The sequence below is a fragment of the Melopsittacus undulatus genome, chromosome 8 (assembly GCF_012275295.1).
Source record: "Melopsittacus undulatus isolate bMelUnd1 chromosome 8, bMelUnd1.mat.Z, whole genome shotgun sequence".
NCBI classification, from domain to species: Eukaryota; Metazoa; Chordata; class Aves; order Psittaciformes; family Psittaculidae; genus Melopsittacus; species Melopsittacus undulatus.
This window is the reverse complement of record NC_047534.1, coordinates 23,889,662-23,911,795: the sequence shown is the minus strand read 5'-3', so window position 1 is coordinate 23,911,795 and position 22,134 is coordinate 23,889,662. Positions and strand designations below refer to the sequence as shown.

General features: G+C 35.6%; 1 protein-coding gene across 2 annotated transcripts in view; it reads right to left on the bottom strand.

Moving 5' to 3' along the window:
• KIF18A (kinesin family member 18A) overlaps nucleotides 1-22,134 on the bottom strand; it is a 35,928-nt gene that overhangs the window by 11,261 nt on the left and 2,533 nt on the right. Inside the window, exons 4-13 of one of the 2 annotated variants that reach the window (XM_031050464.2) lie at nucleotides 21,368-21,472; nucleotides 20,291-20,401; nucleotides 16,153-16,350; nucleotides 14,988-15,164; nucleotides 14,064-14,141; nucleotides 13,680-13,789; nucleotides 9,219-9,381; nucleotides 8,241-8,405; nucleotides 7,173-7,294; nucleotides 5,627-5,865 (exon numbers count right to left, since the gene is read on the bottom strand). In XM_031050464.2, coding sequence (XP_030906324.1) covers nucleotides 5,627-5,865; nucleotides 7,173-7,294; nucleotides 8,241-8,405; nucleotides 9,219-9,381; nucleotides 13,680-13,789; nucleotides 14,064-14,141; nucleotides 14,988-15,164; nucleotides 16,153-16,350; nucleotides 20,291-20,401; nucleotides 21,368-21,472 — 1,468 coding nt within the window. The remainder of the gene's footprint in view (nucleotides 1-5,626; nucleotides 5,866-7,172; nucleotides 7,295-8,240; nucleotides 8,406-9,218; nucleotides 9,382-13,679; nucleotides 13,790-14,063; nucleotides 14,142-14,987; nucleotides 15,165-16,152; nucleotides 16,351-20,290; nucleotides 20,402-21,367; nucleotides 21,473-22,134) is intronic. The other variant, XM_005150720.4, reaches the window with a different exon arrangement.

The following is a 22,134-nucleotide window of genomic DNA, read 5'->3' as shown; positions in this document are numbered from 1 at the left end:
TTCTCACAAATTAAAAAACCAAAGTCACCCTCCACTGACTAAACACCCTCCAAACAGTACAAGGTGGGTTTGGTCATAAAGCTTGTTGCATTATCTGTCCCAAAAGACTACTAAGAACTGATTTATCAGAAGAGAAACACAGTGATAGTAGATATTTACAGCCCTGTGAGTTAAAATGAAAAGCAGAAGACAGTATTTGTGAAACATGAGTCACGGCAAAAGTGAGTAGAGTCCATGACAAACAACTCTGATGAATTGGGTTATTTCTAATTGACATTTGAGACAGAATAATGGCCTAAACTTCTCTTCTGGAACTCATGTTAATACATGCATGAGGATTATTTCTGGAAATTGTGTTAAATCAAGTCTACCAGGTAGTTCTGCTAAAGTGAAATAAAATATTAATGTATTCATTTCAATAAATATTTCTGGGCTACCAATGATTGATCCAATTACAATAGTAATCATTCATTTTCATCATTTTAACAACTGACTCACAGAATTCCAAATTACAAGTGAGATCTAGTGAATGCATTTCAATTCTTGAGTATTTATGTGACCCAAATGCACCTTTGTGATCACCAACAGTTTGTTTGGTCACAAACTGCTTTGAAAACAACAGCTGGGAACTGTAAAAAGCTAAAATCCCAGCTGCATCCTAGTGAGTCCTGGTGTTCAGGTGTACTATTTTACACAGCATGAGGAAAAAAAAAAAAAAAGTCATAGAATAACATGAAAAAGCTGGTCAATGCAAGACAAATTTTTCCTATACACAAGACACTTTTTTCCTACTTTTAATCAATTTTCTATTGCATACAACTACACCCCAATTTTTCCTGCCATGCAAAACAATAAATTGACTTCCCTTTTGGATGTTTGTGACAAGGGGAGGTAATGGATGCCTGCAGTTGTTTTTTTTTTTTTTTTTTCTTTTTTCCTGTAAATCAATTCCATTCTCTCAGTGGTAATGTACAGTAAGGCTTCCGGAAATGTGATGCCTGAAACAATGCCAACAACTTTCCCATTCACAGAAATACTTGCAAATACCAGTCAGAGCTCTCCACCTGTCAGTCCATAGTCTATGAATACTGTATGGCCTCCATTAACCATCACTCGAGGATGGGGGCCCAAATATATTTTAAAATGAGTTTAACATTGTTTTCATTGCTTGTGCAATACCTTAATACAGAGAGACCACATTTATGGTTTCATGAAGCAAACACAATCAACCTTTTATGTATTTGTAAACAAAAATGGTAGTGGAAAAATCAAGCATGTCCTATACAAAACAACAACTTGAACTTATGATTAATGTCAGAATGAATAGTATGGGTGGACACTTAAAAACAGGAGTATACATTGATGAAAATTGTTTTTAAAAAAATAAAAATCAGCCATATCAAGATAGAGTAGAAAGTATGGTTAAGACATGTTACAGAAACCCCACCTTAAGACTTCATAGTAGAAGACTGCGGGAGTAGATGTTCTGAAAATGTGTTTTCAGTTTTGTTTTAAGAAATCAAAATTAAATTACAAAGAAAAATCAGTATTTAGTAAAGTATAATATGAACACAGTGGGATAAACTAATGTTGTGCAAATATGGTAAAATTATTTTTACTTGAACTTGAAAAAAGATAATTCAAAGACTGCATTTTAAATTTAATGGAATGCTAGAATAGTTTGGGTTGGAACGGACATTCTAAAGGCATCTAGGCCAACCCCCCTGCAATAAGCAGGGACATCTTCAACTAGATCAGGTTGCCCAGAACCACATCCAGCCTGGACTTGAACGTCTCCAGGGATAATGACACATCCACCACCTCTCTGAGCAACCTGTGCCAGTGTTTTACCACCCTTGTTGTAAAGATTTTTTTTCCAGCTTGCATCATCCTTTTAGTTTAAAACCGTCACCCCATGTCCTGTCACAACAGGCCCTGCAAAAAAAGTCTCTCCCCATCTTTCTTATAAGCCCTTTTTAAGGACATAAAGGCCACAATAAGGTCACCCCAAAGCCTTCTCTTCTTCAGGCTGAAAAACCTTAAGTCTCTCAGCTCTTCCCCAAAGGAGAGGTATTTGAGGGTATTTAGCTTCATTTTAAAAAATCCTGAGCTGATGGAAGAAGAAAGCCCACCTCAACTAAGTGCAATTAGAAATTTAAGATTCAAACACTCTGTTAAGCTCTTCACTAAACACTCCTTCAATCACTAAGTGTAGAGTGTGTTAGCATACACTGCAAGCCAATTTGTTAAAGCAAGTTACTTGCATGGCACAGTGCAAATAAACCAAGACAGCAAGGAGCACTTGCTTAAGACAAATAGTGGATTTTCTGAGAGTTATTTCTGTTACCCATGGTAGAGCTACAGCATGCAGATACAGATGACTAAGCAACACTAGTTGGTTGGACAAAATTGCTGAGTAACAGTCAGCTAGTAGCATATATTTAATTCACAGAGCAAGATACTTTACAGAAGGTGTTTAAAGGTTTCAAAGGTTAAGGAAAAAACAAGATAGAAAGATGTCGATTACTGTAGTTAAGTGCTACATATGCTCTGGCAAAGCTGATGAGCTTTAATCAGCTTTTGTTAAAGATCAGTTTTTAAGCACAAGAACTGACTAACTTGCTACCTTGACCACAGAAACACATGTTGAATACACAGCCAGAGTATCATAAAATGGTTTGGGTTGGAAAGAATCTCAAAGCTCATCCACTTCTAACCCCCTCCCACAGGCAGGGACACCTCCCACTCCAAGCCCCATCCAACTTATCCTGGAACACTGCCAGGGACAGGGCAGCCACCACTTCTCTGGGCAACCTGTGCCAGTGCCTCACCACCCTCATAGCTGAGTTTTTTTTTCCTTAATACTTAATCTCCCTTCTTATCTTTTCCTCACCCACTATGACTTGATATCATCTAACACACACAAAAAAATCTTTCCAAGGGAAAAACCTTAATTATAAAAAAAGATTTATTTGTTCCTGGAACTCAGGTGAAATTCTTTAGCATTTTGAAACTCCTGATAGACATCTTAAAACAAGGTAATACCAAAACCACTTGATACGAAAAGGTAAAGCCTATTGGGAATATATATTTCAAAACTACTTTCTGTGAGAGACTTAACAAAACCTGGGATAAAAATCCCTACCCTTTCACCTTTGCTATCCTTCCCTTCACGCTTTTAAAGTTCTTTTTCCCCACACCAATTACTAGCTTGACTTCCATCTTCAGGATCAGCTAGTAGAATGTAGTTAATTACAAAGAAACCCATGAGAAGTCAAGGTCCTGCTTTCACAGGTTTTCCTGCTCTCCAGAAATAATCTAGCTGCTTTGGCCTTTTGGGAACAGTGCTTATAATCAGAAAAGTGGCTTAATGTATTTTCATTTTTGTAAGATCATAAAATTATACACACACACACTAACAATTCATTTGCAACTGAACCATGTCACGAGTCTCTCTAAAAAGACTGCTGACAAAAGGTTGTAATGGAAGAAAATCTCTGTAATGATTAGTACCTCATGTTTTATGACAGGCACAAATCAACAGTTTCTTTAAGTACAGGTGTTTCTCTGCATCACTACCATTTTAAACACAATGAGTTGTTTGTTCATTAATTTGGAATTTCCAAATATAGGTAATGCATGGATACTGCATACATACTTAGATACTTTTGAGTTCAACAAAACATAAAAAATTACTAACTTCATAAGCTTACATTGAAGAGGAATTTATATTTCCTCATAGGTCTTACTGTGTTCTAAATGAGCAGCATCTTGTTTTTACAAGAAAAAAATATAATCTTTCCAGTACGTGTTAACATAAGTTGAAAAGCAATACATCGCATTTTATACCAGCAGATCCAGTACTCCTTGAAGATGCTCTAGACTCAGGTTTCATATGAAACATTACATTGCCACCAGTTAACTTCTCTATCGTTTTCATCCAGATAATTTCAGAAAGAAACTTCTGAGACACTAATACAAAGCTACATACATTTCTATTAAATGAGATTTTAAAAAAAATTACTGCTTTCAACTAATAGCATGAGAAGCAAGAATCAAATCACAAGAAATAAAATGCCTTTCTCTTTCCTGTTGCCACCTTGAAGTCCACACAATTATGTTATAGGTAAAATACAGATTTCTATATAAGGAATAATGACCACTGTGTAGAACATTAATGTGGGGCTTTGATATTTTATTATTCATAATTTGTCCAAGATGTAGGGAAGTAAATAGTGTTCAAAGAAAGAAAAAGCAAAGCCCCACATGTGAGAAAATATGTATAAATCTTCTTTTGTACTTGTTCACCAAGTTTAGGTCAGCTCCTGCTAACATTTGCCAAGCATACTTCAAAGATGACTTCAAGGAGAAGGAATTGGATTCTTAAATAACTTTCTTCATCTTTAAATGAAAAAAAGAAATTACTACAACCTCCCTATTTCTGATTGGGATGATCAGGATGTTGGTCTTGTGCTACTTAACATGACCTCATGCAGAGTTTTTTTCCCAGTTTGTGGTTTGTTTTGTTTTTTTTTTGCCCCCTGAATAGTTTGTTATGTGCATTCTGTATATTTCCACAACATAGCATCAGCCAATGGTTCGAAATATTTTAAATGCGATTTCAAACAATTCAGGAGTTATTTTATTTATTTTGTGCTCGACAACTTTTTTAAAACACTGGTAAGTAATTACTTTTTTCCACCTCACCACCCAAGATGTATGGAAATGACCATGTCAACACCAGTAGTGTTTTAGGTAAGGATACATTAAGATTAAAATTAGATTTTATAAATACTTTCTGAATATTTTTTTCTGAGCAGAGCTGCTACTGTTTATGTTCCTCTGTTACCTATGGATGTCTTTCAAAGCCACAGTATACCGAGCATTGGCTATGAGCACAAGATACAAACATTAGCCCCCAGCAGCTGCACTATTAGGCAGAGATTTTTGCTTGTCATCTCTTGTAACAGCACCTTCTGCAAGGATTCTTCATTCCTTTTTACCCAGGGTACACCCTAGAGCAACTCACTTTACAGCTGAAGTAAAGCCACCTAACATGGAGTTACAGTGAAAAAAAAATGGTGCCATCAGAATACAGTAAAACAGTCAATTCCATGGTAGAAAAAGTGAATCCTTTAATTTTTGGAAATACAAGCCTATAAAATATTGTTCCAAATTGATTCCAGTGCATCCTGTAATTAATAGGAAATCTCATCCCCCTCAAGGCTATTACTTGAAACTGTACTAACTGTACTAGGTGCTTAAGATTTCAAATCAATAACAGAATTATTATACTTCTTGCCACTAAGTATTTTTCCATCAATGTCACACAAAAGACTTGAAATTAACAACACTCACAGCATCTAGGAATATTGATACATGGGATCTGTTACAACAAGATAAAGAGGGAGTTATCTGTTGGCAGAGTGTTTAGCCACTGAAGAAGTAAATTTTTCTATATGCGATTAAGAATGGCATATAATTTATGCAAAGTGGGTCCAAGGCTCACTTTTACCTTTGGCTTCCGTATTTCTAGAAGTGTGCATTTGCTGTGTTCATGGGTGACACAGAAACAGATTATGTCTCCTGCAAAAGCTAAGGGAGAATAAATAAATTTTATACTTACGGCATGGGGTGTTTGGTCTGTTCACAAGCTGTGGGAACGCAAAGATAGCAGACAATGCTAGCTCATGGTTTTGATTTTGTTCCTTCTTTTCAGCCTGGTCAGCCCAAACTACTGATTTTTGTCTTTGTATCAGCTGCTCAACCTCTCCAAATTCAGTCTCAGATACATTATCTGTCAAGCCAGCTTCTTTCAAAGTCAGGTACTGCTTGCGAAGAACTGGAAGCAAAGTATTTAGTACTCTGTAAAATAACAAGAGGCAAGACAAATATAACTACATCATAACTAATCTGCTCCTTACTAGCACTGCTGCTATTACAAATGCAACAAGGTTTTGCCCTTCTCCATACACTTAACCCCCCTCCCTCCCTGCAGGTTCTGCTGTGTAGTTTAATTTTTGTTTTAAGGGAATACCATGACACTAATAGGAAATATTCATTACTAAGTAGAGTGATTTTTCTCTTTGGGAAAACCTTGTATTACACTCTAAGCATTTACCAAGTATGTCTAAGAACTGCAGTCCCTCATACACGACAGAAAGTCAGTATCTCTCAATTGAATTATGACTTTCTAAAATTAAGTATCAGATAATTGAACAAGAGTATAAAGCAAATAATGTGGATTAAACCAAGGAGATCTTAATTATATGTGCACAGAACCTTATTAGAAGCTTAGTTCAAATTAAGAAACTACAATCGTTAATTAAAGAACGGAATACATTAAGATCCACACATACCTGCAAGTCAAATTAAAGTGACAAAAGCTTCGGAATTCTTCCTGAACACAGGAATTCATTAACTATTTTGTCATTTGCAAGACTAAACAGTAGGTTCATGCAGTATGGGAAGGAGTATGTACATATGTATATAAATACATATATATATAAACCACAAAAAAACAGCCAAAGAGGCAACTTCATAATTATTAACTATAATTTAAACTTCATAATTATTAACTATAAGTTAAATAATTTTAAAAACTACAATTTAGACAACTTTAAAAAGCTTGCTTATGTATTATCTTTGTCACATTTATGGTAACAGCCTCTTCTCCAAGGAAGGAAAAGTGACATTTTCAAGAGACTGCTAATAAAGAACTGGTGCTTACCTGCAAATTCAGCTTCTCCCCTTCCCCCCAATTAGCTATATTAGAGTTCAATAGTAACTTTTTTTTATGCAGGTAAATTTATTAATGTCTACAATGCAAGAATTTAAAAGAGAACAAAAAAATTAATATTATTGTTAAACACAGAAGAAAGACACCTGGATCTATTGAACAATTTGGAAAATCAATGCAAAGAAGAAAATTGAATAGATATTAAGAAGCACTAGAGTATACCAGCAGTTTCTGTTAAACAACTGTGAAAACAGGCCAAGATTTAGTAAGTTATTATCATTTTCTATTCTACCTGAAACACAATTCTAACATTGAATTTTGATAAACATTTTGCTTCTGTTTCAAGTAAAACTAAGTTCTATAGTTATGTCCTCTGAAGTTACAAATACCAGCATATAAGTCTTATCACACCTGATATGTAAACCATACTTACTTTTCTGTCTGTTTATAATGCTGATCTTGAAGGGACACCAGAGATAACATATGCTCAATTTGGGCTTTCAGGTCCTTAACTTCTAGGTTTAAATGGCAACACTGCAGATCTTCATAGAGTTCCTTAGGCAAAAGGAGGAAAAAACCCCAAAACCAAAGTACTGCACATCAGACTGATAGTGAGAAACTAAAATGTAAACTGAAAGTAATATCTTGTCTTGAAAAGTAAAGCTGTAAGTAAGTCTATATTGTTGAAATTTTATGGTGAAGAAGTATGGTTTCTTTTAATTTTAATTTACATGCATAAATAATGCTTTCTACAGTCATTTGACCAACAGTGAATGTGCTGTAATTAGCATTAAGAATCCAAGAGGCATATATCTATGATTATCTATGCATGGCCAAAAATATGCTTGTCTTTTCCTGTGCTCTTGTTCCATATTTGAGTTTTTCAGTGACATTATCTGGGACAAATCCTTATTGTACTTAGTCATCTTTCCGAGATGCCAGTTTCCTGAGATGCCAATATCCTGTTTGAAATATCCTAAAGTTAATTTATTTTAGGGTATCAACACATTTTAGTCATCTCAATAAGAATACAGGTATTGAAATATATTCCAATATATGAGTCAGATCAGTGTTCATTACAGTACCATTTAAGTAACTCCACTTGCTGGCTGAAACTAAAAGGCACAGAGGAACAACACCCCAGCTGTCTTGTCTTCTTGTTCCTGTACAGACCGTCATCTCTTCTCCCAGACCTGGTGCTTGCCTGAGGCCACCCTGAGCTGACTCTACTTGCTAAAACTTGGCAGAGAACTTAATTTTCCACTTTTTTTCCCCTTCCCCCTCTTCTGGTTTTTCTGGCCAGGCTAAGAATTAGGTTGTTACATGGCTTGACAAGCATCAGGAGCTACTGTAAAGGCAAGACAAGAAGTGAATGGCCAGGAGCAGCATCAATACTGGCAGCTATCTTAACTGTGCAGCAATAGCTCCCCTTTAGCACACACTATAGTCAGATGTTGCCTATAACACATGAAACCTGTACTTGAAATGAAAGGCATCTTACCTTTGGAATGCACCCATCTTGACTCAGTAGACGCATTTCATTCTCAACACGATGCAGCCAACTGGTATTTTCCTCAAAACGTTCAGCCTCCTCCCCTCTCTTCTGCTGTATGTGCACACGGTGAGTTCTAAGCATTGCAAGCCTTTGGTCCCTCTTGCAAGTGGCCTAAAAATCAAGATTTAAGGTGAAAACTTTCAAACAATGTTCACAAATGTTTTAATATATCTATAAAATTCTTTTTCCATACTGTTATACTTAACAGGGAATAACAAGCTTTTTGCATTTCTTTTCAGTTTAATAAAAAGTAGTACAGTGTCTTCACAGACATTACTTTAAATTTTTTCATTCCTCCCTCCCCCCCTCCCCCCCTTTTCCTGGAAACTCTTATAACAGACAGCAGTGTCATTTGATTATTCTTTTGAAGAATAATACCTTTGATTTGATCAATTTCTGTTCCAGGACACAATTATCTTAAGTTGGAGAGACTAAAAAAAAACTACTTGTGCATATACATACAGGCACACTTCTAGATACAAATAACCTAATAATTTCTACTCAAGCATGAATATGAAAAAAAGGAATTTAACCTGCTTTGTTTTCCTAAAGCAATATGTCCTAAGCAGAACTCACTAAAGGATAAAGTATCTCACAAAAAGAAAACTCTCTATGTTCAAGCATCAAAATTTTGATGCTCCTCTGAAATTTGACAAGGAAAAAGGCACAAAACCAGCACCAGCAAGCGGAATGAGTGAGGCAGTGTCCTAACAAGGCAAAGGAGACTCCTTCTATTCAGAGGACATGTAGTTTGCAGTATGTTCTAAAAATTAGGACAGTAACACAGTTTGTCCCAGAGAAGTGACAATTGGTCTCATTTCAATCTTTTAAGCATTAAGTGATTATATAATTACTTGAGCAAAAACCATACATTAGTACAGCAAAACTAAGATGATAACTTGTATTACATTACAGAAAACTCACCTTTTCTATTCTTTTTTCAGAGCACATCAGTTGAATTTGTTCATGACATTGTTTCTGGTAATGCGTCTTCAGTGCATTTTCCTTTAGTTGCATTTCCAACTTGAGGTATTCTTTTCTGATTTCTTCACGGTTGGCAAACACACTTTTAAGGATTTCTTTGTACCTATTAGAACCAAAAGATAATAATAAATAATGGATTACTTATTGAAGGCTTTTTTTAATGACCATCTCCTTTGCAAGGGGAACTTTCAATTTGAGATTAATGAAATAAACATAAAACTTAGAGGAAAAATGTATAAAGCCTGTTCTAGATGAGGACTAAAAGTGTCAGCACATCAGTGATGACTTCATGTACTTGAACTAGAAATGGGATGTGAAATTTTGAAGGGGAGACACTAGAAATAAGCCTTGTTGTATTTATGAAGACATTGAGATTCAAAGGAAAGATATCTAACTTATTCGCATATGTCTTATCTCTACTTCCAAAACTAACTAAATACCCATGTTCTCTCCTTATGCCAATTTATTAAGCATATCAGACTTCTATTGCCATAGACACACAAGGTCTCCTTCAAAAACCTGCTAGCTATTAAAACCAGAAGTCTTCAATTGCTCCCTTTCTGTGAGGTTTTGCTGTAGAATTTTGATCACCAGTGGATGACAAATCAGACCGTGCTTCATGTTTTAACACATACTACACTAATAGATGGGAAAAACACAAACTAATGATAGAAGATACTTAAAACTTATTCTAAGGAGACCAATGTTTAAGTAGCCTCAAAATCTGCTTATCCCTAGTCTGCAATGCAAATGAGAATAACAAGAATAAGGAGAAAACCTAGAAGCATTACCATATTGCAACATAAGTTTCAGTGGTGGTACTTTCTCACTTCACTCCTGAATACTCAAAATGCAGTATAGAAGAGCTCCAAAAGACACTGCATACTTCAATAATGACCAACCTTGTACACAAGCCATGGCAGAACATACTACTGACATGTTAGAACTTGCCATAAGAATCAAGGCACAGTTCAACATGGTGCTGTGGTTTAAACTGAGCTGGTAGCATGCAAAGGTTCTAAAGACATGCAACATTTGAGGTTATTACACTGTGTTGAGTACAAACAGTGACAATAGTAAAGACCATACAAATATTATAAAATAACACACAGGTGAAACCAGAGAGCAGGTTGAAAAGACATTTTTGCCATGTAGTTGACTTCTTACTACTGTTTCAGAAGTAGCAATTCCATTACATAGTCTAGCCTGAACAATGGCAAGTCTTTCATTTTAGTGTTTTATTATGGTCATTTTAAAAGTGAACAGAATTAACAAATGAACTCTTACATACAGTTTTAGAAATTCTACAGTTTTAGGGTTTTACTTAATTGTGCACATATCAAGGTAAATTATGTACTAAAGCTCACACAGAATTTAGACATAGTATTTCTTTAAGGTGTAACATAATCAGCTGCAGAATATCAGAGTTCTTACCCTACACTGTTACTATCTATACAGTCTGCACTACTATAGTATCCATAGAAACATGGTCTCCAGCTGTCTGGGAAACACAGCAATATGGAATGAGGGTGAATCCTCTCTCAAAATTTACTTCACAGTAAAACCCTGGGCATAATATAAGAAAGGCTGTAGATTCTGTGTACAGTCACTGTGAGGAACTGTTACAGGTAAATCAGCTCTGTGTACATACAACAATCAGTGTCCCAAATATAGCATTAAGAAGCCTTTGCAAAGCTCTTGCCTTGACTGGATTCATTCCTTGAGTAAGCACACTTCTATTCTTATCTCCACCCTCTCTTCTTCACTTAAAAATGACAGTGATCCTGTAGGCATATCCAGGCTATGAACTTTGTGCTACCTAGTCTCAAAGAGCTTGTGGACCTCTCAGTGGTAGTGTTCCAGTGTCTACTGCTACTTCAACAGGCTCACGACTCTAAGGACTGGCAGACAGTGTATGAGCAAGCTTTAGCCAGAGGGAGCAGGAATAACCTATGGTTTTGAATAAGAAAGTGATGTAATCAGAAAGTCTCTTCCAGGTAAAAGTAAAGCAAAAATAATAGGTAGTTGGACTGAAACATAAGACTCTGAATAAGGCTCTCTACCCTGTCCCACATGGAAGGGAAAGGACAGCAGAATATCTTCAAAACCTGTAAACAAACATGGGGGAAATCAACTCATCACCCATACCATCAGTAGGATGAACCTGACAGGGTCCTTGCGGTGAAGAACACGATGAAACATCCCCTTTAGTGCCTGTATCTAGAGGGATTTGGATAAGCTTACCTGTGTGTCTATGGATATTCCAGAACATTAACACCCTAACATTCTCTGAACAAGAAATCTTGGCATGGAATATGTCCAGCATTTTGAAAAGACATTTTAGAGACCTTGACTTTGACTGACTCTTCCCACACACAGAATGAAATAAAGGGCAAATCACAAGAAATTACATTAACCTTAAAGCCTTACATTGCAAAAATATGCAGGAAAACTGTCAGAACTCTCAATATGGCTTGGAAGTTTACACTTCTTTTGAAAATTAAATAAAAATAAACCTGAATGAGAGGTTTATTGAAACCTCTGGACAGCCAGCAAAATGAAGCTCAGATAGAATTTTGCTTTGAATGGGTTTTTACCAAAGTTATTCAGGTTAAAACATACCACATTCAAATGGCCAATAAGAATTTAACTGAATAAACCTAGGTGAGTAATTCTCAAAAATATGTGGTGAAATATGCAGACAGATCCAGAAAGACTTTTACACAAAAAACTAACCTTCTTATGGAATAGACTGACTTCTGCAACAAATTCATATATCATGTCTTAAGCTGTTATTTTTTGTGTGCTCTTATGAGAGACTGCCATATCAGAAAAGATAGACAAACATCAAGAATAAAAAGAGACCAAGAAATATAAAAGCATTAGAAAGTGAGGAACCTACAAATATAAATTAAACTCTGTGGAAAGAACTTCAAGTTCTTGCCTCTCTTAAACCTAGCAGGAAACTTATTACCAAAATACTATCTGGCAGCAGCAGCTATCATTTATGCAAAGTACATTCTGCCCACCCATAAAAAAGACCTGTTAAGTAGCTTTGCTGAAAGCTAGCATTCATATGCTCTTTCCTGCTGCTTATATGTGTTGTCTGCCCAATTACTTAAACTAAAGAAGACTGTGAGGAGAAACACCACCATTAGAACTTAGATTATAGTTTTGGAATTTCAAATTAAGTTCCATTTGGTAACATGTTCCTAGTTATTGATAAGAGCCTTGTAAATAATACTGTGCCTCTTCTCGAAACCTATTACATTGATGATAGAAGTCTAGATTGATCACTTTATTAATACCTTCAAAACTATAGTAAGTTACTCTTGTGAGACATTTGCAAATATTTTGTGTCATGAAGATAAGCTTCCTACTAGAAAAAGGATTTTTTCCTGTTATTAAAGGACTTTGCCTGGTTTTAAAAAACTTGTGAGATGGACTTATTATCCCCTAAGTAAGACTGTTCAATAGAGAGACCTATCAGGAAGCTTTTGTTGCTATTAAGTTTGACTCATATCCCCCTTTCTTAAATGCATTTTACCTCTGTATTACATAGAACTCAACTTTTGCCACATTGATCATTCCATTTCTGTTGTTAGGTTATGGCTCAGTCCACACATACAGACCAGTTGCATGACTATTTAGTAGTTTGGCTTGTTTGCTTTGGGTTCTTTACTGTATTTTTTGGCTCAAAATAGGATAAGAAATTGATAAAATGTATATTTGATGTTATTCTGAAAATCTACATTGTAAAACAGCTCTTTACACAACCAAAATTAAAGAAGGTTGTAATTTTTCTCCAAAATCATTAGCTTTTGTGGCAGGAAAGAACTTAGCCTTACAGAGCTCTAGAGCTTCCTATGAAAACACTCTAACATCTTTTGTGTTACTAGTGGTAGAATTCCATCTGCATGTTAATACAGAATAATATTGGTAGCCTTAAAACAGAAATACCCCAATCTGACATGAAATTTCTTCATTACAACAACAAAACTATCGATAAGCTTAAAAAAAAAAAAAAACCAACCAAACACAATTAGGAAATATTCATAAGAAAATACTTAAGTGATACAAGACCCTTCATCACTATGTCAATCGTGATGTCCGAGCCAGTTATGAGAGCTTCTTGAGGATTATAGTTACCTTGGAGTGTTTTACTGAATTTTCCCAGAAAGTTAATATCAGGATATTTCAAGTATACATTATTTGCTTTGTTTTAAATCCATCACCAAGCTGTTCTGTAAAGAAGTGATAAATTACGAAAAGCCACTCCTAGCCTAAGTAAAGCAATGCTAAAAATGAGGAAACCTATATTAAAAAGAGTTGTTTTACAAATGCTTTTACAACTTATGCAAACCCCAATTTTGAAGCAAGATTGGCATCTGATTCACTTGCCTTTGCATTATCACTTGTTGGTTGTTTGAAAGCACTGCAGCATCAGGATTTCCAGGAATGTTTCCTTGCTTTTCTTCATATTCTCTCAGTTTCTCTTTTAACATTAGGATCTAAACCAAGAAAGGCACCTTTTAGTTGGAATATAATGGTTATGGTTTTCTTAAACCTATTGTTCTGAGCTTATGTCTTGAAAAACTTCACAAATGTCAGTAAGCAATATTCTCAGAGGACAAAATATCTTGCTTCTGCAGTCTATATGGCAGAATTAGGACAATACTGACATATAGGTTTAATCCCATAAATACATGTTCATGTTTTTTTATTCAAAGTTGTAACAATCTTTCACACTTTTAACAATAGGGTTTGGGTTTTTTTTAAACATACCTCTTTCTTTTGTTCATTGCAAATTTTAACATACTGGCTTATGTGACTGTCCAAACTAACAACATTGCTCTTCAACTGCTAAAGAAAAGGAACAAGTTAGAATTTAAGAAGACTCCTTCATGTTTTCCTGCATAATAAATACATTGTCTGTAAGTACTATATAGCTATACTTGTACTGTATTATGAAGAAAGGGATGAATAAAATTCTGACTTGCACAACAAAACTGACCCCCAACTTCTGGAGTCATCTGTTGCACTCCCATGACCATTTCCCTCAGCAGAACAATAAAAAAATTTATATGTGCATACATATTTTGCACTTGTTCAGATTAATTTTACTATTCTATGTCTATCTTCTGCCTTTTCTTACAAAGCGTATCTTCACATTTGCAACATGGGAAACTACAGTCAACCTGTATTACGCAGAAAAAATTAGGAGAAACACTACAAAGGATTATAGAAAAAATGGAGAAGAGATGACAGGTCACTCCAGTAGCTTTTCATGCATCAATATAATCTCATTGAGCTTTGTGGCTCTAGCTGAATTTTACCTGTACCAAATCTGGACTGGCTCTTGCACAGCTGTTTGGACATTTCTTTAATATGCTTTACAGTTCTCTGAGAAAGTAGTAAGATACTAAAACTGGGTGTGAATTCTACCAGCTAAGAGTTATTTCTAAAATTGATGCTCATGAAACAAACTTCCAAATTGGCAGTATCATCCCACTAATGAAGCTATGTCACTTTTAGGCCAGAACTAGTACCTCAATTTCTCACTTAACTTATTCAGGTAACTGTAAGAAACATGAGCTAACTGAAAATTTTCAGGCAGATGTGAAGGTAATTACAATCTTCTAAAAGAAATAACTCCCTCAATACTGTTTTGTTATACTTTGACAGATCAATAAATACCAACATACTCACCGAAGACTTGATATCCTTTGCTCTGTTTGCATACTTAAGAGTATTATATGTATCATCATAGAACATAGATGATGGACTAATGGCAGCTATCATTATTGTTCGGCAGTTTCCTCCCAGAGAATCTTTCAATAAGCGAGTGAGCTTGCTGTTTCGATAAGGAATGTGCTGTTTCTTACTCTAGAAAGAAAGTTGATATGCAATTTCTGGGTTAGTCAGCTGTGTTAGCCAGGTTTCTTTCTGATGCCCAGATACATAACTATTTTTGTGATGTGGGCAACTAACAGAAATAGCAAACTACATTAAACCATTTACAGTTCACAAAAAATGAAGCGTGGGAAGTACTTCTCAAGATCCATTTAGTCCAATCCCTCTGCTAAAGCATAGTTGCCTACTGTAAGCTGCCAAGGCCTATGACAGCTCAGGTTTTGACCATTTTAAAGGATGGAGATAACACAAGCTTTCCAGGCAAACCTCAGTAGGGTTTGTGAAGGCTGTTCTTTGGTTTTTTTTGTTTTTTTTTCCTCTGATCATGTATACAGAATTTTCATCTCACAGTACCCCAGTTAGATCACTACTACCCCAGTCCTGCACCAAGCAAGTCAACATCAAGAATCTCACTTTTGGTCCACGTACAGATGTCAAATTCTGCCTCCCACTTCAACAAGATGATGATGATAGAACAAAAACAGTGTAGCTGTAAGGCAATGGACTTGTCTTTGGCTAAAATTCAGGAGGTTTTGTCCTTCTCCTGTGCAACTGTCCCCACTCCTTCCCTTGAGTTAGTGAGCTAGTTGACAAGACTAATGCACTACTGTGAGTGGAATGGGGGGGGGGGGGGAGGGGGAGTGTGGGTGTATGGATGCATGCAACACCTATCCAAGAGCTTCCTCACCTAAGATTAAATGGCATAAACTTCCAGAAAAGTCTTTGCCTCAAAAAGGCTATATATTCACTAATGAAATCTTCTCTACACATGCCTGATTCTGAAAAATGCAGTTAAGAAAAGGAGGTACATTTACTTTTGACACTATCCTTAGGTGGCTGCACACTATTTTTGAGAACTCTCCCATTGGGACTGTGAACTAAAGTCAACGAAAGCTTACCATTTTTCAAAGCATTTTCAGAACACTAGGAGGTGAGTGCTGCATGGAGAAGTAGTACATACCTTTGGATCTGCCAAGGCATTAATGACATTTCCCAGAGCTAGCAGGGAGCGGTTAATATTTGCTCCTTCTCTAAAACGGGCCCCCTTGGCATTTGTCGCACTGGCACGTTCAGATCCTGCTAGGTCAATGAGAGTCATTTTGGCAATGCGAACATTTTGACTTATACTGGCTGGTTTATCTTGCTGTCTTAGATAAATCTACAATAAAAAAGAACATATTTTAAAAGTAACAACTAATGAGTCTTGTTACTCTAAGTAATAACTTTATTTATTGGTGTAATAGCTGTTTTCAGAAATATTGGCATCTTTCTCAGAATGCAGGTTAAATCTTTCAGTATACCTCTAACACCAATAGGCAGTTTGGCCTAATGGAAAATAGTGAATCTGTTTCTGACACTGACCCCTTAAACTTGCCAGGTTCAGCTATTGACAAGGAAAAAGAAGAATGCTGTGACTGCACTGGATCTGGTTAATTTTCAGCATAGCAGCCTGTATGGTACTTTCATATTTGTGACCCCAGCAATGCTGGTGGCATACCAGTGTTTAGGTTTTGCTCTAGCTTTTTTGGTTTCTCCACAGTACCCATTGCCTGAGGACTGGCTAGATGTGACATCTGCCACAGACATCACGTCTGCCAGTGGCAAGTAATTGCTTTCCCCTCCAGTCCCTTCACTTTAGTAAAACAGGTTATTTCCCTCTCCTCTCTTTTGCTGCAGAGGATTAAGCAAGAAACTAGGCCAGGGCTTACCAGACTGGCAAAGACTGGAGTATTTCAAATGAATTTCATAGCTAAAATAGCCCTCAATTCTTCAGCACTCAAGAAGTATAATACACTATTTCACTTCAAACTGAAAAAGGTCTTAATTTTTTCAAGGTGCCTTTAAGAGTATGGCATAAAGACAGACCAGGAAAAAAAGGCGGGACTTTCAGTGATTTAGACTTAACTGTAACTACCACTAATAAGGAAACAATACTGATTTACTGATGTGAACACATATATTACTCCAGGCTCTTCTGGAAAGCTGTTCCCCCTTACCCCTTATTTCCTGAAATTTTCATGGTACAGGACATATATAAAGTAAATGCTTTTGCTTCGTTCTGCTAGTGAAGATATTCATTCCTCGTGTTTATGAACAAGTAGGCAAAGCATGATAACATAGTCAATAAGAAGAGTTACTGTTATCCTTAGATGGCTTTTACTTGTTCAGGATTCTCTAGAAATTCCCCCTTCCTTTGTATTGACTGTCTTGCCATTTGCAAGGGTAATGGTTACTGACAGTTTCATGAACGCACTTTAAGACAGTGATTTGGGAAAGAGTTGCCTTACATGTAAAGGATTTGACAAATAAAGACAATGTCTCACCAGTTCTGCCACAAATTACTGGAAATAGAAACTGACACAAGTGGGTATTTTCAGCATTAATTGACTAGTTTGTAATTAGGTCTTACAGATGCCACCACTAATTGCGTCAAGTAGATGGAGTATTTAAGAACCCACTTTAAAAGTGTATGGTTGTGAATTTGCTGAAGTGAGTACACGCTAATTAACATCTGTTAAGCTTCCAGTGCATTCACGGGACCTACCTAGTTAGCAACAGTAATATTCAAGTGCCACATGCAGATGCAGCATTTCTATTGAACATTTGTGTACACATTTTTCTAGATAAGCAATTAATCCTCTCCTCCTCTCCAGCATAAAGTCACTTACGTGAAAAAGGCTTAAAATCCCTTCTCTCTGAAGTGTGCTATTATTTAAAGGCTGCACTTTATCTCTGAGCACAACATATTGGTAGATATTTGTACAAATCATACATTCAAAATACAATTGTTTAACAAAACTAACCATTACTTTTACTAATACTTTGTGCACTTGGCAGAAAATACAACTTAAGCAAAAGCAATTAAATATCTTGATTGACAGCTAGACCATCTCAAAAGATGAACACAACAAATATTCAGGGTTACCTCATGACAAGAATAATTGGATTAGGAATACTGCAAAGCACACCAGAGAAAGGTTTTGCCAACTCTAGTATCCTTCAACAGAATCAGTCTGCCAGTTTTGGTGAATGAACTGTGCACTGAGACTGAATGCTGATTACAGAGCAGAACATGCTTCGAACCACGACATGGCAATGCCTTTCCTTTACATTGAAAGGTCCTTTGCTTTATGAGCAAGTTGGAAACATTAGATATTTGTCCATGAAATCAGTCAAGCATGCCATTTAACTGACTGCAGCTGTGTATGGAGAATGCCTATAAGGCAGCCAGTGCACTTTACACACTCAAGGGTACTGTGCTGGCCACTACTGTTACAGGGGCACAGAAGAACAAAGAACATGAAAAGATTAGTCCAAAAATAACTTTGTCTCTCATCTCAAGCTCAAATACACAAATGTTCACACTATCTTAAATAATCTTAAGAATTCTAGTATCAACAATGAAACCAGAGAAAAATCAATCAGGACTTAATAGTATGATCTACAAAAGCATATCCTTCTTGCTCTTTAAAGTCAGAGGCTTACTGTAACAGTATTTCATAACCAAATAATTGTTATTAGTATGTTGTCATGCAACACACCCATTCACAGTGTGTATATAATATGCACACAAATAAAAACCCCAAACCTTGTTCATTTTACAACATAGAATGAAAAGCATTTACAAAACCATTGAGCATAACTTCCATTCAATGCATGGCAAGCAAGGCTGCATCCCAAATATATTCATATATATATATACACACACACAGATTATGTATTTGTTGTTCCTACAATCAATCTGTAAATACAAGAGGATGTTCCTTTTCATTACATTTTTACTTATATTGCCAGAAAGAAAACGATCCTTTTACCTGCAAGCATTTGTATTTGGTTTAATTTTCATGTTTGCAAGCTGGAAATATTTTTTAAAAAATTATCATTTGAAACAAGTAAAATATCATTAATTTTATTTTGTCAAACATTCAAACAAAATTGTAGTAAGGTAATAGGTATATTAATTTTGTCAGCATAGTTTTTTGGTGCATGTGTAACATTTGCTAACAAGTAGGTGTATCTACCATGAGATCAATTTAAGACATATACTGCCTGTTATTAACCATTTCTCATTAATCTTGACAGTAGAGCTCCAGCATGGTAACTTTACAGTTAATTGCACTGCCATCATTTATGTCAAAATACAAACGTTTTCGATAGTTATTAATCTTTGTCTAAGTCTGCAGGTACAGTTAAGAGCTGCCTAACAGTGAAACAGTTTACCTGTAATTAAAGGAATACAAATTTTACTGTTTTGCAACCCAGAATGGTAACATTTAATTATTCAAGATAATGTACTTTGCAGTACACACTAGGAACAGAAAAAAGGAAGCTTAATTAATAAAACTGATTTTTAAATATCATTTCTAAAAGCATCACAAGTTGCATGTAAGAGGAGTCAGGAGGATAAGGTGGTGTTTATCTTTGGAGAAGTCTTAAGTTTTAGCAGATTTCTACATCAGATTTAAAACTCTTATAGACAGAAACTAAAAATCAGCATTTCATTTTGATGACACAAGTATGTGTATGGAGATTTTTTCAGAGAACATATATTACTTTAATTGTTCTAAAATTTGGTACATACAGAACAGTAAGAAATTATTTTTATATAAAAAAATAAAAATTAACATTCTCCAAAGTAAGTGGAATGAGAAAGTGCTACTTGAGATTCTCAGTTCATAGTCAGACATACAACTTCAGTCTGTAAAATATTTTTCCTAGAAAAATGCTGAGCAATGGAATGAAACTAATAAGCATTCATGGTTTCATTAACCAGATAGCATTAAAAAAAACCCCCAAACTGAGTCCAAAACCCCATCAACTTTCAGCTTATAAGATTGCAATACAGAAGTACATTCAAAGTTCAAGATTACAGCTTTCCAGAAAAGCTATTTCTTTTAAGCAATATTAGTTCAAACGACTAGAACTAGAGATATTTACACTAGGATACTAAAAAACAAGAAACTGGAAAACTTTATTCTCTAACCCTAAGTTTCAACAGTTAGTTTAAAAAAAGACCAAAATGCTTCCACTGCATTCAGCTTTAATTAAAAGCTACAACTCACAGTAATGACCACTGCACATCTACTGTCTCATCTTACCTGAAAGACAGCATGGGACCGGGAAGAGGAGGCATTTACATCTGTGGGGTGCTGTGTTCTATTGTTATTTCCATAATCCAGCATTTGAAGGATTTCCTCTGCTGATTTAGGCTTTATGGGTAAAGTACAAGATAAACGCACTTTTAGTCAACTGTAGAAAATCCTACACTGATCTAAAAGACATTAATATTGACCTTCAGAAAAATAGAACTTGAAATTTTAGTTATCTAAAACTAAGAAAAGTTTTCTGGTTTGAATTTGAAGTACTTCACCATTTGTACCTTACTGATATTTAACTGAGAAAAGCAAGCACTTTAAAATCAGAGATATTTTTAGTGAAAAATTTAAACAAATCTGCTAAAGTTCTCCACCGTTGTAAGAAGCTTGACTTAAGAATGATTGACTTAATTGTTATTGCATTAATGCATTAAATAAACAGTATACTCAATTTTTCACCAGGAGACGCAAGTTTTGAGAAGGACTGTATCTACAGAGTGAGCTGACCTAATAACAGTTACCTCTTGAATCATTATTCTCTGTACACAAAAGCTGGAAGCTACATAGCATGTAACACAGGCTAAAAGGCTGCAGGAAAATAGGTCCGTCAGTTATTTTCAGGTTCTGGCACTGACTTAGCCAAAGAATTGCTACAATGGCCTGGAAAGGCAATTTAACATGGAACTTGTCAAACAAGGCTATTTAAAACCAAAACCAACACTAATACATTGCAAGGGTGTAGAACACTTGAAGATGGCAATGAAGGCCATGAATTTATTGAACAGATGATAAGATGTTTTAGCAAAAAACCCGTATCTTGAAAGTGAGCATCCAACCAATGGTACCCATTTGATAATAAGCAATGAATACTTTCATCTGTATTCAATATCAGCACTTTTTTTTACCACAATGTGCTTTTTAATCTTTACTTATGTTTGCAAGTTACTAAGGTATGTCAATTATGGCCAGGAAAAAAGCCCACTAGGAAATCACTTAGTTGGACATAACTTCCACAGAACAATTGGATCCTACCCATTTTCTCAAATGCAGCATCCTGAATTTCAGCACCTATTTACATACCTGATGTAGAGTTAACCCTTGAACTTGAACCCCTTTCTGGGTATCTTCACAAACAGACAGAGGTCCTGAGTTCACCAGCAGATCACGGATCTGTTCGTTGTACACCTTTGAAAGGGAATTGAAAATCTTTTAATATAACTGTCTGCCATGCTTGAAAGGATTAAATTTAACTAACCAGAAATCAACAGTCTTTTTAACACTTCTTTAAGACAAAGTAACAAATTCATTCTCTAGCAATTTTGCCAAACATTCCCCTATACTGAGTTTGAAATATTCAGTTAATTTAATTGGCAAGATTTTTTTTAGCCGTTGAAGTGAGAGCCACTCTTTCCTAGTAAATAATTGTTCTTTATTAAAAAAATAGATAAAAGAATTTTTAATTGACAAAACCCCCAACTTTTGCAGAAACCTAATCCCTATATAAACCTGTTAAACTTCTTAAATACTTTATTACTTGGTCTGTGGAAGCACTTGAAATAGTACATGGCAAAGCAAACTTCCCTCCTCCTTCTCTCCCTTCCCACCTGCCCTACTAACTTCTCTTCCACTAAGCCTTTGAGGGAGCTAGAAGGTAACAATTTCACTACTACTAGACAGCAGTGCCAAGAAAGCTGCTTGTAAAACAGAACAATGATGCAAAACAGTTGGAGAGAGATGCCAAAGAACAAACATATTTGTAAAGAGCTAACCATTGACATATCAGCTCAAATTCGAGCAGTTGCTTTGTATCTCGGATGAATAAACAAAAAACTTTGAAAAATATCAAA